A 15,577-nucleotide genomic window follows, 5' to 3' on the forward strand; every position below is an offset into this window, starting at 1 on the left:
GAGGAGGCGGGGTCGGAGGAAGGAGAGCGGGAAGAAGGGAGCGAAGGAGAACCGCCTCCCTCCCTCTCTGGTCCACAGTGATTGGAGCGGCGGCGGCTGTGGCGCGAGGAGGAAGTCTTCCGCTTCCGGTGTGGGCGGGGCCAAAAGGGAAAGGGGCGGAGTCGGAAGAGGGAGAGCGGGAAGAAGGGAGCGAAAGGGGAACGCCTCCTTCTCTCTCTCTCTTTTCAGTCCACAGTCAAGGAAGCGTCGCCTGTGGCGCGAGGACGCAGCGCACGCCAGTGACGTGGAGCACGACGTCGGTCGAAGCCACGCGCCGCAGGTGTCTTTCAGGTCCGCCCCCCTTTTTTAATTCCTAACGTTTTAATCGGTCCCCTCCTCCCCCTCCCCCCTCCCCCTCCCCCTTAGGATCCTCGCCTCTTTCTCTTCGCGCTCTGCTCTCGCTGGCTGGCTTGCTTGCCATAGAATTGGAAGAGGCCATGCAAGCCAAACCCCGTTCTGCCATGGAGTCCAAGCACAGTCCAAGCACCCCCGGAGTTAACAGCACGGCCCCTTTCCTTTGGGTAGATGGCAGACACTGAGAGCCCCTAAGAGCCATGATCGAGAGGCCCTGAAGCTTCACGAAGAGACCTCTTCGACCCATCTGTTACCCATCACGCAGACAGTTCTCTTGACTCATTCTCACCCATCGATATCAGTGACTTGGAGGACAGAATTGGGAGCATACTTATCAAATCTGTAGATGGCACCAAATTAGGAGGAATAGCTAATACTCCAACGTTCAAAATGATCTGAATAGACTAGAAAACGGGGCCAAAGCTAACAAAATGGATTTCAACATGGAGAAATGTAAGGTACTATAGTACCAGCGATGGTGAACCTATGGCCCTCTCTGTGGGCACAGGCTCAAGTCACTCCAGCACAGAGTTCACAAGTTTGTTACTAGAAAGACAGAGGAATGTGGCACTTTGTGATAAATAAGTGAGGTTTGGGTTGCAATTTGGGCACTCGGTCTGAAAAAGGTTCGCCATCACTGTACTATACTTAGGGCAGAAAAATGAAATGCACAGATATAGGATTATGGGGGACACCTGGCTGAATGAAACTATGTACATGTGAAAGGGATCTGAACAAGAGTCAACAGTGTGATGCAGCCGCTAAAAAGGCCAGTGCTATTTTAGGCTGCATCAATAAAAGTATAGTATCTAGATCAAGAGAAGTAATAGTGCTACTATATTCTGCTCTGGTCAGGCCCCACCTGGAATATTGTGTCCAGTTCTGGGTGCCACAATTCAAAAAGGACATTGAGAAACTGGAGCCATGTGTCCAAAGGAGGGCGACTAAAATGGTGAAGGGTCTGGAAACCATGCCCTATGAGGAACGACTCAGGGAGCTGGGGATGTTTAGCCTGGAGAAGAGAAGGTTAAGAGGGGATATGATAGCCCTGTTTAATATTTAATAGGATTTATTTATATGCCACCCAATCACTGGGAATCCAGGCGGCTTACAACAGAGGGGATAATAGATGGTTCCCTGCCCTCAGGCTTATAATCTAAAAAGACAGGACACAAAAGGAGAAGGGAATGGTGAGGGGGAGGGGATCAGGTCCAGCATTCTTCTCTCCCTCTGAAGCCTGGACCAAGGCAGATGGACTGGAGGGCTCTTCTTCTTCAGGCTAGCCCCGATGGAGCTGGGCCAGCCTATTCTTTCCCTCATAGGCCAAAATTAAGTATTTGAAGGGATGTCATATTGAGGAGGGAGCAAGCTTGTTTTCTGCTGCTCCAGAGACTAGGACCCGGAATAATGGATGCAAGCTACAGGAAAAGAGACCGCAAGGGCCATCCAGTCCAAGCCCCTGCCATGCAGGAAATCACAATCAAAGCTTACCCAATAAATGGCCATCCAGCCTCTGTTTAAAAACCTCCAAAGAAGGAGACTCCACCAGTGTCTGAGGTACAGTAGTATGATCCACTCTCAAACTGCTCTCGCTGTCAGGAAGTTCCTCCTAATGTTGAGGTGGAATCTCCTTTCCTGGAGCTTGCATCCATTGTTCTGTGTCATATTCACTGGAGCAGCACAAAACAAGCAGCACAAAACAAGGTTGGACTGGATGTCCTCAATATGACATCCCTTCATATACTTAAACAGGGCTATCATAACACCTCTTAACCGTCTCTTCTCCAGGCTCTTCTCCTCCCCTCTACTGAAACAACAGAATTATAGAATCACAGACGATGGAGGTGGAAGAGACCACGAGGGCCATCTGGTGTCACAGCAAACTACAACCCCCCAAATTCCATAGCTTTGAACCATGGCAGTTAAAGTGGTGTCCAACTGGATTACTATTTCGTAGTTAGCTGTCATTCATTCAGAGTATTTATACGTCGCTCTTCTGCCAGACCCATTTACAAATTAATTAGGTTGCATCCACACTGCAGAAATAATCCAGTTCAACACCACTTTCACTGCCATGGCTCAGTGCTATGGAATTCTGGGAGCTGTAGTTTAGTGAGATATTTGTGAACCTGTTCTGTCAGAGAGCTCTGGTGAAACAACAAAGTACAGTTCCCAGAAGTAGATATTATTGAGCCATGGCAGTTAAAGTGGTGTCAAACTGAATTATTTCTGCAGTGCAGATGCAGCCATTGAGACTTCCCTGCCCTCAGGCTTACAATCTAAAAAAGACATGACACAAAAAGAGAAGGGAATGGCTGCGGGGAAAGGATCAGTCCAGCAGATACCGCCTCTTCTTCTCTCCCTCTGAGGTCAAGGTGGAAGGGCCCTTAATCTTCCTCAGGAGCTAGGCATGGTGGAACTGTCATGTTACATATAGTAACTATAAATAACATGAATGAATGAATGAACCTGTCCCAAGAAATCTTGCACCTTCCTAGCCCTAAAACAGTTTTGCCATTAAAAAAAAAATCCTTTGTATAATAAGGTTAATAGTAGAGAGATAAATTCAAAAAATTAAAAATGTTTAATATTTTGTGAAGCAAGAGAGGAGTGACAGGTTGGCAGCTGGAATGTGTTCAGTCCATTGTCAAAGCCATTATTTGGGTTATTTGTAAGCCAGAAGTCAGATGGAGGCACCTGCTGCTGGCTTTCTTGTATGATGGCTGTCTTCATCCTTTACCACTTTCACTAATTTCTTGTGACTGCTAAGTGATATATCTATACACTCGGCCCTCCACATTTGCGGATTTGACTTTTGCGAATTTGATTGTCCACGGATTTTATTAATATGTTATCGCTAGGAATACCTAGATCCCGCGGCACAACTCTGTGGTGAACTTTAACCAAATGTCACATGAAAGGACCTATAGATTCCTAGAGAGAACATTCCACTAGACATTCATAGCTCCTCCGGTACAATTCTATGGTCAGTGTCTGGAAGATGTTGACCATAGAGTTGCAGTGGAAGACCTAGACAGGTAAAAACATAGTGTTTTTGTTATTTGTGGTTTTTCCACATTCACGGGGGTCCTGTGCCCCTAACACCAGCAAATGTGGAGGGACAAGTGTATATAGAAATGGCACACATGTGATAAAACATGGATCATTACTATCATACTCTTGCAGGCAGATGCTGGTTGCCGTTAGAGACTGGATGCTGAATGAGATTAACTGATCTAAACCAGCAAGGCCATTGTCTTCATTGTGAATGTACTCCCAACTTGACTGAGCCATGAATCTTGCCCTCCATGACCTGTTGACCTGCTGCCGTCAGCTTGAAAGTGACAAGGCCTCAGAACGAAAGGTAATCATAACCACTTAACCTTCTAAATACAGCAGTGCAATATAATTTTTTGAACAGAAAAATATTGTAATAGTTTTTTTTTAACTTCTGCACTAAATTGTTAGAAGGAAATTGAGAAGTTCAAACGTCTCCTCCGTGATTCTGAAACAATTCAGCAGTTGGATCAAAACTCTGATTCCAAACATGGAAAACATCTTAACTGGGATACTGTATTCAGGTAATATATTTACTCTGTGTCATACCTTATTACATGTCAGGTTGCTAACATAATTTGTTGTTTCAAAAGTGCTATTGCAATGATAAGAAAACCTTCAAAATGTAATTTTGTTGCAGAAAGATGGGGCCTGAATTTGTTTTGTAGGGAGAGATTCCAGTGGAACTTCAGTAAAAATGCAGGATATTTATGTGACACTATACTCTATTGAAACACATTCATACATTATTGTAGTCATCATTAATAAAACCCTAGCAGGGTGCACAACTGTGGAAGGTTAGGGTGTCACATTAACCCCCAAGAAGACTCTTCAGGCCCAAAGGAGGCCATATCTAACAACAGATCTTGAGCAGAAATCCATTCTTGTTGACTTCTTGTTTTAAAAAAAAGGTCTCTTCAGGACCTGAATTGCCACAAGGCCCAAAACATGGGCCTGTTACAGACTGCCAAAATAAAGCTGCTTCGGGTCTCTTTGGAGGTATGCTATTTAAATGATGCATGGGTCCTAAGAATCCGGAAGCTGCACCAAAAGCTTCACTCCGATGCTTAAGAATGGAGTGTGGCTTTGGTGTGACCTCCGGACTCTTAGGACCCATGCATCATTTAAATAGCATACCTCCAAAGAGACCCAAAGCAGCTTTATTTTGGCAGTCTGGAACAGGCCATAGTAGAAATATATCCCATTAAGAGGGACTTTTGGAGGAAAAAAATAATGAAAAATTATGCAACATGTTTTTTACTGCTGGTGGCTCAGGTTCTCCAGACGTGATAGAAATGCTCTCCACACCCATGAGAGGGCATTTTGGAGCAACAGGGTTTTTTTTTAACCTTTGAGGACCACTTAAAGGGCCTTTGGGGCCACATGTGGTCTGCAGGCGACATTTTGCCAGCCTTATTCTGCAAAGTCATTGTTCTTCAAATTGCAAACTGAGGAGAGTAACTGGAATGAGGGCTAATGTTTTTGTCAGGGGCCATAGAGTGAGCATTTTGTCTTTCTGGCACCAGGATAACTCTTAATCTTCCCAGGCCCTTTTAATCACTATTTTTATCTTGGATTTATTGGTTACTTCATTGTAGTTGTTACATTATTAATAATGACATTTTTTGTTGGAAGCTATTATGGGAGCTTGTACATGTTTAAGTCAATAACTAGGCAGTTCACAATTGAGATGAGATTTGACTGTGGGATTTCTTCAGTCTGTTAGCAACTATGGTACATGATGTCTTGGGATTCTAATATCAGAAAGAAGATAATAGTTTCATCTGCATTGCAGAAATAATCCTGTTTGACACCACTTTAACTGCCAGAGCTCAATGCAATGGAATACTGGAATTTGTAGTTTTGGAGGCATTTTGCCTCCTCTGGCAAAGAGCTCTGATGTTGCAACAAGTTACCATTCCCAGAATTCTAGAGCATTGAGCCAGGGCAGTTAAAGCAGTGTCAAACTGGATTATTTCTGCAGTGTGGATACAGACAATGTCTCATTATGTTATTCTTGCAAGTGTATGTTCAGAAGGTGCTTGGCCTTATTGTTATTATTGTTCATGCTATAGCTGCCTGGCGCTTCCCCCTCCCTTTTATCCACATGTCAGAAACTTAGCTAAGAGTAGTGAACACAGCAAGCATAGGTCTGTGTTGTGTTTCTCCCCCATATTGTCTCAAAAGTGAGAGTGGAGACACATACGATTTGGTGCAGATTGGCCATGGGATCTCCATGTGAAAGTGAAAGTGTTGGCAATTGTACAGAAGTGCTTGGACTAAAACTTTTCTTACAGAACAGGAGGCTTGAGGCTTGTTGTTCATAAGGTTGTTTTTTGTTTGTTTGTTTGTTTGTTTAACTTTTATTTTAAAATAAAAATGTTTTTGTTTGCTTTTCAAGATTTCTGCAGAAGTACATTCAGAAAGAAACTGAAAGTGCCAGGCTAGCAAAGCCAAATGTGTCTGCATCAACGCAAGCAACAAGGCAAAAAAAGATGCAGGAGATCAGCAGCTTGGTCAAATATTTCATCAGATGTGCTAATAAAAGTGAGTAGGTTTGAGCAAATATAGCTAGGAGTATAATTTATTTTGCTGAGATTCAGCTCTGATATGCAAACATTTAAAAATGTATTTTTCCTAAAATATTATAATCATGTTATTGTATTCATGTTCACCTGAAACTATTTTTTGTATACAGTTTAGAAATAAAATGTTTTACAGAGACTTAAATTATCACTTTGATGTCAGATGATTGGGAGGTTGATTCTGTTATAGTATTTTCTTTCTGGAACACTATTTATGAAGGTAGTGCAAAAATCTATATCGGTTTTCCAGGAAGATTAATGGAGAAAAGTGGGTATGAATCTAGTTGCAGTGTTTCCTGCAAGTTTTACTTGGATTTTGTTTTTACATTCCCAAATGTCTCCATTATTATTTGTTAAATACAGACAGTGAGTCGACTCCACACTCCAGCCTTCTCAATGCAAGAGGCAATGCAGCATATGGATTCTCTTTTATATCAGTAGGATAACACTACAGGGACAGGGAAACATAACAACCTGTAGACAGTGAAGCATTCTGCATAGACCCAGCTGCATATGTACATACGTTGATAGAGGTAATGGGTGGGTAGGGGGTGTCAATGGCCGGAGTCTCTAGAAATGTGGTGAGAATAAGAATTAAAATCCAAAGATAGTCGGTGTCAAAGAAAAGAGCCATATCTATGTGGTTAAATTGTGAAACATAACAAGAATACATTAGAATATATCAGACAACTTTGAAAGTAATTAATGCTGCCATCCAATTCATATAAGTACAGCAATTATGCTCCTTTTAAGAATATGAATTATTGTCGTGTTGATGTTTTTAAAGGTGTAATCTGTAAATATCTTTCTGTCCTGAAGTGATGAACAACTAAAACTTACATTTATATTCTGCTTTTGCACAGGAGCGCCCAGGTTGAAATGTAAAGAGCTTCTAATGTATATCATCAACACAGTAAATGATCCATCAAGTTATGCTATTTATGGAGCAGACTGTAGTAGTATATTGCTAAAGAATATTCTTGTAGTGAGAAAATACTGGTGTGAAATATCTTCACAACAATGGTCAGGTTAGTAGATGTCATTCCTCTCTCATTAAGGATACAAATCTCTGAATCTTTCATTGAGAATAAGCTCCATTGAGCTCAGACATGTGCAGATCTGAGTCATGGGATAGTGCCAAGAGTTACTCCTCACAGTTCCTTTTCATCTGTCGCACAATTCACTTCAGGATCTCTGGACTCTGAGTAGCTTCCTTCTCAGATTTTTTCCTCTTATCCTTCAGTCTTCATTTTTACCTCTGTCTATTTTTCCCAGTTGGCCTTTCTCCCATTTTTGCCCTTCCCCTAGGCCCCACCAATGCTGATCGAGGAGCTGAGTGTTCATGCTCTGCCTTGTCAGCATTTTCACATTCTTCTCATTTGGAGCTGTAGCCTCTATCATAGTCTGTTTATGTCCCTTGCCCTTCTTGGGCTGAACCAACTTGATCTTCCTAAAGTTGAAGGAGCTGCAATCACATCAGGATCAGCTCAGGAAACCAAACGTGGTGCATATGAAGTTGGGCAGCTCTCCAGTGTTGATGAGGAGGCCACAGGCACCTGCGATATAGAACCAACAGAACTGAGCATTTACTGCAGACAGAGGCAAAGGCAGATGAAGGGGTCAGTTCTTCACAGCTGCTGTAGCAGCTTTCAGGGACCGCTCCCACAGAAATGTCCAAAGTGGAGAAACTTGATTCTTTAGGGCCCAGCTCTTGAAGTCTCAACAAATCAAGCACAAGTTCATTCAGTGCCCTTCCTTGAGACAAAATAAGGACACTGTGGGGCTGTCAGTGTGTGGGATTTCCCCCCCACATGACCTTAAACAAGGCCTTGGAGAACATACAATGCTCTCAGAAAACAACCTCTGATGCAGGTTGGGGCAGTTTCTGTTTGTGAACAGCTTTATTGATAATTTACTGGTTATTAGCTAAACAGATGCAATGCTTCTACGCCTTTGTAAAATAATTTGAATTTGATTTATTCTTTTAGATCTCCAAAACCTGTACTTCAGATTGTTCCTCAGACCTTCCAAAGACATCAACAAGGTTTTGGTGGCTAGAATCATTTACACACTCACCAGAGGATTGTGCTTCCAAACTGATGAGTTAAATTCTAATATTTTTAACTTTTTCCCAAAAGCTATGCAGTATGCAAGGTAAATCTTAGCTTATTTTGACGTATCTTATTTGCATTTCAAGAAATTGCTTGGAATACATGCTCAGTCTTTGGAAGCATTTTTGTGTTGAAATACAGTATGCCCGCATATGTTGAAAGCCACACGTAGGGAGAAGGGGCGGTGCTTCCCATAGGGAATAATGGGGTGTGCGCCGCTGCGTGCATGAGCCCCATTCATTTAAATGGGGCTCAAGCATAGGCGCAATTCGCTTTATGCTGGGGAGTCCAGAATGGATCCCCCATGTAAAGAAAGGGCACACTATATATATTTGGTCTCTTTAGCAATTTAAAATAGTGTGTTTGTTTTTTAAGTTCTGGTTAAATAACACATAGTACAATAAGGAAAGGAAAGAAGGGAGGGAGAGAGATAAATCACTATGAAGCTTAAGGGGATGGAAATATAATGACAGCTCATATCGAATATCATTCTTAGTTTGGATGCAATCTGTTAAACACATTGACATAAGATCTGTACATAAGAATTCCAAACACATTTCTATATATTGTTTCCAGTGAGTGGTTGTAATCAGATATGGACAGTAAAGTGCATGTTTGGTACATTGGATTATTAGAAGCAGATATGTATCCTTCCAGTGCTTTGATACAAGTTTCTTGATGATTATGAGTTCTGTTGTGAGTCATCTGTATTGGCTGCAGAGTATATTTCAGAGCTTAGAAATGTAATACAACAATATACATACATTTTCAAACTTGTCTTTACAACAAAGTTGATATGTATTTTTTGTCCAGCCATCATAAATGAGAATTCATAGAATCATAGAGTTCAATCCAATCCAACCACCTGCCATGCAGGAACTCTCAATCAAAGCATACCCGACAGATGGCCATCCAGCCTCTGTTTAAAGACTTTCAGAGTGCGCAAGATTCAGAAGTCATAGGAACAAGAGGTTTCAGATGACAAACAGAAACCATAAGTCAGAAGAGTCTCAACACTGGAGGTAGTAGAGTCAGTAAAAGTAAACAGTCTGAGGGTCTTAAATCAAGTACTCACAATAGCTGTCTTAGCCCAAGGAATGAACTGGAAGTTTGCTTCCAGTAATTCTACTGAAGGAAGCTCCTAATTTATAAAGCCTATCAGGTCACTCATGCCCATAGTTCAAGAGCATGTTTCACAGCTGTGTGTGTGGAGCCTTTCCCTCTGTCTGCAGGGAAGGGTTTTTGCTAGATGGTGACGCCTTTGCCTTTCTCAGGGGCTTAGAGGTTTTTTTGTCCAACTACTCTTCCTGCTGTGAGTTCTGTGAGCTTGGAGAAGGACTCAGCTGGCTATCAAGTATTTGCTGTGGCTGAAGTATGTCTGCTTTTCTTCCCAGAAAGACAAACACTCAAGCAGGGGGAGGCATAAAAATAAGTATGTTTCAACAGTTCAAGTCCTCTAATCCACTGGTCATGTAAAGATTTGTTAACATGATCACAGGTTTCATAATTCGGGGTCTTTATAGTAATTTACAAAGTGTTGAAATTTGTTTGAAGAACTTCTTTCCCATAACCAAACCTAGGATTTAAGAGCAACTAGGGAGGCCCTGCATATCATGCCTTTAATGAGTGTAGAGCAACAAGACTTGGCATAGTCTTCTTAGTGGCTGAACACCAAATATGAAACCAGTTTTCTCTCTCATGGCTGCCCCTTGTGTACTAGTGCAAAAAACATTGTACAGGCCTTTGGAGGACAGGGAAGTATTAACTTTTTTGTATGTCTATTAGTCATATCTGTTCTTAGAATTATGGTTTTAATACTATGTTTGACTTTGGTGTTTATCAGACGAGCTCTTAAAGAGGTACTATTCCAGTGTGACTCCTCTAGCTGCCTCCTGTTGCATGGTGGGATTGGCAGTTTTAAGGAGGGGTATTTAGAATTCTCAGGCAGAGAAGTTCAGCTCCTTAAAACTGCCAATCCCAGCATGCAACAGGAGGCTGCTAGAGGAGTCACACTGGAATAGTAGCTCTTTAAGAGCATAGTGTGATAAACATCTTTGTTTTACACAAACCCTTCTTCGTGAAGAAGGGTGGAACACACAGTCAGGCCCTCCATATCCATGGATTCTGCATCCATGTATTCAACCATCTGTGGTCTGGAAAAAAAATTAATTCCAAAAAGCAAACCTTGATTTTGCCATTTTATATCAGGGACACCATTTTACTATGCCATTGTATTTAATTGGACTTTAGCACCTACAGATTTTGGTGTCCATGGTGGGTCCTGGAGCCAAACCCCAGTGGATACCAAGGGCTCACTGTATATCAAAGATGGAAAGAGAGAAATAGCAGGAGGGCCTTCTGCTGACATTGTCCCTAAAATTGCATCCTTTCTTTGTTCTGATCCTGACATCCACACATCAGGCATAAACAGCTACAGGAAAGAAGCATACACACATAGATACTTCCATGGACTTCCCTTAGACATTGTGTTCACAATAATCTGGATTTCCATTGGCTGTTCTGGTTAATAGTAGACTTTAAAGATCTAATAAAGCATGCCTTTCTTATTTTGCAGGCAAGAAAGAAACCCTGTGGCTCTTGAACATATTTTTGCAGCCATGAATGTAGTTTTTGGTGTGTTTGCTATGAATTACCGTATCCGAATTTGTAAGCTAGGAGAGGAAATTCTGCCAACTGTCCTTTGGATATGGGCTCAGTATAAACCAAAAGATTCCCTGAAGAAGCAGATCATTCAGCTAGTCCAGCTTCAGGTTCGTGTTCATCATCCAAATGGAGCAAAAAGCCAGGAAGAAGGTATGTACTGAATACTTGTATTCAGTGTATTCAAGAGCAGTCCAGATCTATTTAAAAATTACTTTTTATAGTGAGTTGTGGATTTTTAAAAAAGTTTTCTAATATTTGTTTGGACTCCTTTTTGTGTTACTGTGGCGCGTTCCAGACGGGCCCTATGGGGTGCCGTCATTACGCGCGAGGGGTGGCACTTCCTGATGCGCCTTGCCCCTTGTGCGTAACGACTATGTCAAAATGGTGGCGCCGCATACAGATGGGCGCCACCGTTTTGATGTCGCGGACGCTCAGCGTCTGGACGTCGTGCACCGGAAGTGGCGTCGCGAGTGTGCACCTCACGCCTTGCAGCGCCTCTTCCAGGGCCCAGGAAGAAGCGCCACTTTGGTGCTTCTTTGTTGCTGCGCCCGGGAACCACGCGGTTTGGCTGCTGCAGTTCCCGGACGCAGCAACCGGCAGCGGTGCGAGACCACCCGTTTTGAGCAGTCTGTAACGCGCCTATGTTAGACAGAATAAACATATCGCAGATGATCCTTTAATTTTTTAAAATTTCAATTGCATTTCATTATTTTATTTGTATTGGCAACATGTAATAATTTACACAGAACTATTTGTCTTATTCTTCTGTTTACAGGAGTCTGTAACTCAGTGAAATGGGAAAGTATTTTATACAGTCTCTATGACTTATTAGCTAATGAAGTCAATCTCATTGGCAGCAGAGGAAAATATTCTTCAGGCTCACGCAGTATTGCTGTAAAAGAAAACCTTGTTGAGTTATTTGCTGATATTTGTCATCAGGTAACCTGGTCCATTTTCATACACTGTTTATTGTGATTGAAACTCAGACTTTTCCCATATGGATGCAGTGCTGAAAGATCCTCATAGAACCTAACAAACTCCTTTGTTCTTCTCCTGTCATCCTTGCTGTGCATGCTCAGGGATGAATCATACAAGTTAGTTCCAACTAGAGTAAGGCCCATAGTATTAATTCTTGAATGATGAGTCAACATGTTATAAATTCCACAGTTTCAGTGGACTTACTCTAGACTAATAAAATGCAGCATTTACGTATAATTTAAGATTGTCATGGGAATGGGAGGCTTGTCCATTTTGGCTATAGCCCATTCTTTTTGGCTCAACAGTCTTAACTGGAACTGCACAATGTTGTCCTTAAAATATTTTACCATAAAATTGTGTGCAAATGTATCTGTAGTTCAGTCTGATTTGTTGTTTGTTTGTTAAGCTCTTTACAGAAAGCACCAAAGTTTTGGAGATAAGCCATCCATACACTGTTACACAGAGAGAGGTTGGAGATGGAGAAGGGCCATACAAACGTAGGAGAATTGAATTAGGTTGGGAAGTGATTCGTGACAACCTGCAAAGATCGCAGAAGGACTTTGATGTCATACCCTGGTAAAAAAAAAACTTGCATTGTACTGTCACACTGATATGTATCAATTTGTTACAGCCTTTTAATGCTCTATTTATATGTTTTCTTTTCAAGGCTGCAGATTACAACCAGATTATTATCAAAGTATCCCACAAGCATTCCTCATGAGGAGGTGCTTCTTTTACTCAATATACTTTATCAGCTACTACCTCAGCAGCGTCGAGGAGAAAAGACACCTTATGTGTTACGATGTCTTAAAGAGGTTGCATTGTGTCAAGGCCAAAAACTACATCTGAAAAACACTCACAAGTTAGAGCTGCAGCGAACATGGTCAAAAGTTTGGTCTTTTGTTGTTCGTAGCCTAAGTCTTCAGCAAATTGAAGTAGAATGTTTTGAATTACTTGGAGCAATGATTCAAGGAAAGATAATAGCAATGGATAGAGAAATTTGGAAGATATTTTCAGGATCTTCATGCAAGCCGTCAAGGTAATATTGACTTTGAAAATTAATAACTGTTTCTAATGCACTGATATAATTGTTTTATAGCCTACAATTTATACAGATTCAGTTAATACATGCAGAACATGAGTTTATCAAATTTACTGTGGTATGATTTCGTATTTAATTTTTAAAACAAGTTCCATTAAACACAGAGACATTGTAAAATGGTGCCTCTTAAATAAAAAGAAAAAAAATCAAGGTTTTCATTTTGGAGTGCGTGTGTGTGTGTATTCAAGTTATGGATACTTGAATTGTAGATAAAAAATGTGTAGGTATGGAGGACAGATTGTACTCATGGGATTATTACAGGTTGAGTCTCCCTTATCTCCAATTCTTGGAATCAGAAGTGCTTTGGCTTTTTTCAGATTTTGGAAAATTTGCTTATATATAATGAGGTATCTTGAAGATGGGATCCAAATAGAAACATGAAATTTATTAATGTTTCGTATACACCTTATACACATAGCTTGAAGGTAATTTTATACATAATATTTGGAATAATGTTATTCATGAAACAAAGCTTGTATACATTCAACTGTCAGAAAGCAAAGGTGTCACTGTCTCATATGGACAATTTTGAATTTTGGAATATTTTGGATTTTCAAATTCCAGCTAAGAGAGACTCAGCCTGTTTTAAATACACATATGTAAGTTTGTTCTATTCATCTATTGACTGAGGCAAGAGAAATGCCAGCAGAAACTCACTTACTTGCTCCTACCTCATTTGGCAGCCCAAAGCCCTCTCAGAGAAGCTTTGTTGTAGGGTTGGGGAACCCACGAATAGGAGAAAGGTGGAATTGCCAGAGATTGGGTAGAAGCCCCTTCTATGCGTGGAAATTCCTATTCACAAAGTGTGTTTCCACCTGATTTTAGGTGAGAGACTGCACTACAACCTTGCCCACTCTTTATGGTTCTTTGACCTGCAGGAGTGGGTTTCTGATGAATTGCCACTTTCTGCACACCTCTTCTACCCTATACTAACTATAACAGCTCACTTAAAATGCTGTAAATGCTTTTGGTAGAAGTTAGGATGGAGTTTATTATGATTTATCTACTAGATCTATTTTGTATTTTAAAGTGATTTAGATAAAAACAAGCGATCTCAATTTTTTCTTTTACCTAAAGCACTTCAAATTATTTAAAATGTAAAAAACAGTATTAAAAATTACTGTTGTGTTGTAGCCGTGATGGCGAACCTATGGCACGCATACTACGGGTTGTATGTGACAACATTTCATCAGGCACGAGGTGAGAGAGGAGGCGGATGAGGCACACGCATGCCTGTTCCTCCTCCTCCCTGCCACATTTGGGCCTTCTGCTGTCTCTCAGAGACAGTGGGAAGCCAGAAAATGACGCTCAGGAGAAAGAGCCAGAGGTGCGCAGAGCAGGGAAAGGTCTCTGGGGAAGAGGGACGGGCCGTCTGTCCGGTCCTCTATCTCCTTGCTTACCTTCCCTTTCCCCCAAAGAGCTCCAGAGAGCTGTTTGGGGGAGAGGGAAGGTCGAGGAAGAAGAGGGCTGGGTGCATGCCCAGTCCTCTCCTTCACTGCTTGCCTTCCCTCTTCCCCAAAGAGCTGCAGAGAGCCCTTCGGGGGAGAGGGAAGGGCTGGGAAAAAGAGGGCTGGGCACGTGCCGAGGCCTCTTCCTCCCGGCTTGCCTTTCTTCACCCCAAACTGACTCCTGACTCTTGAGTCCTTTCGAGGTGAAGAAAGACCCAGCAAACCTCCGCGGAGAGCAGAAGGGGTCGCGGGACCAGTGCTCCTCCCTCCCATGGGCCCCTACTGCCCCCCCAGCTGCCTCTTTGTCATTTGCATGTTGTCCCTGCCCTTCATTCATTAGCTATAACTATTGTAAGAAGATTGTTCATGATCTGTGGTTAAATGATAGTCGGATTCCCTCAATCATGTTTTGCAAGCCCTTTATTAAGATAGAAATCCTGACTAGTGAAGTGATGGTTGGGTTAATTCAGATGCATCCCTTTACAACGTTTGTAAATTTCTCAAAGATAAATTGAGGGAATTGGTGGAAAAGAGGGCAGCACATCCTGTATCCCTTGTGTTTCTCCTGAATGTAGACATATCTCTAACTGGAAATTTAGATGGTGAGCGTATACAAATGGTCTTTTTTTAAGATCTGCAGCACAGTTCTTGACAGTTGCACTTAGAACATCAGAAGTACCGGAAATTTTGAAAAATGGGACAGTACAGAATGATTGCGAAGGAAATACAACTCTTTCATTAAAAGAAGCAATTCTGAAGTGGCTTCTGTTCTGCCATGAGGAGGAAGATATAGAGGATACTGTGGAACTCCCTCCTATTCTGTGCAGGTAACGATTTGAGTAATAAACAATAAGTTTTTCAGTATAGGAAATGAAGTGTTGGTCACTTACTGTGAGTTTTCATTCTTGCTTGTGGAGTAGGAGACACACAGAAATGGATTCACTCCCATTTCTGCATAAATAAGGCAGGGGAAAGAAATCATGACTGGATGGCTTCTTTCTCCAAATGGAGAATGAAGTGTGGCCACTTGTCATGAATTTTCTTTCTTGTCTGTGAAGGAGACATGCAGGAATGTTATATCTTCTGCCTTGCTTGCGTGGTACTGGGAGTTTACACATTCCTGGGTGGCTCCTTCCCACAGATAATCTCTCTTTCAGGATCTATTCGATCAGCTTAATTGGTTAAGTAGATAATGCACTGTTGCTCAAATCTTCAAAAAGGCTTAAGTTACAGAATTAA

General features: G+C 41.7%; 1 protein-coding gene across 3 annotated transcripts in view; it reads left to right on the forward strand.

The window, feature by feature from the left end:
• Nucleotides 1-87: 87 nt before the first annotated feature.
• The window catches only part of ATM (ATM serine/threonine kinase), an 86,171-nt gene continuing 70,681 nt past the window's right edge, over nt 88-15,577 (forward strand). For 2 of the 3 annotated variants that reach the window (XM_042460044.1, XM_042460045.1), the window contains exons 1-11: nt 88-330; nt 3,580-3,757; nt 3,862-3,974; nt 5,852-5,997; nt 6,899-7,063; nt 8,024-8,189; nt 10,722-10,960; nt 11,586-11,749; nt 12,195-12,364; nt 12,456-12,827; nt 14,971-15,165. In XM_042460044.1, the coding sequence (XP_042315978.1) occupies nt 3,686-3,757; nt 3,862-3,974; nt 5,852-5,997; nt 6,899-7,063; nt 8,024-8,189; nt 10,722-10,960; nt 11,586-11,749; nt 12,195-12,364; nt 12,456-12,827; nt 14,971-15,165 (1,802 nt within the window). In that variant the 5' untranslated portion in view covers nt 88-330; nt 3,580-3,685. Of the gene's footprint in view, nt 331-3,579; nt 3,758-3,861; nt 3,975-5,851; nt 5,998-6,898; nt 7,064-8,023; nt 8,190-10,721; nt 10,961-11,585; nt 11,750-12,194; nt 12,365-12,455; nt 12,828-14,970; nt 15,166-15,577 lie in introns of those variants that run through there. The other variant, XM_042460046.1, reaches the window with a different exon arrangement.

This window comes from Sceloporus undulatus, chromosome 3 (genome assembly GCF_019175285.1).
Source record: "Sceloporus undulatus isolate JIND9_A2432 ecotype Alabama chromosome 3, SceUnd_v1.1, whole genome shotgun sequence".
Classification (NCBI taxonomy): domain Eukaryota; kingdom Metazoa; phylum Chordata; class Lepidosauria; order Squamata; family Phrynosomatidae; genus Sceloporus; species Sceloporus undulatus.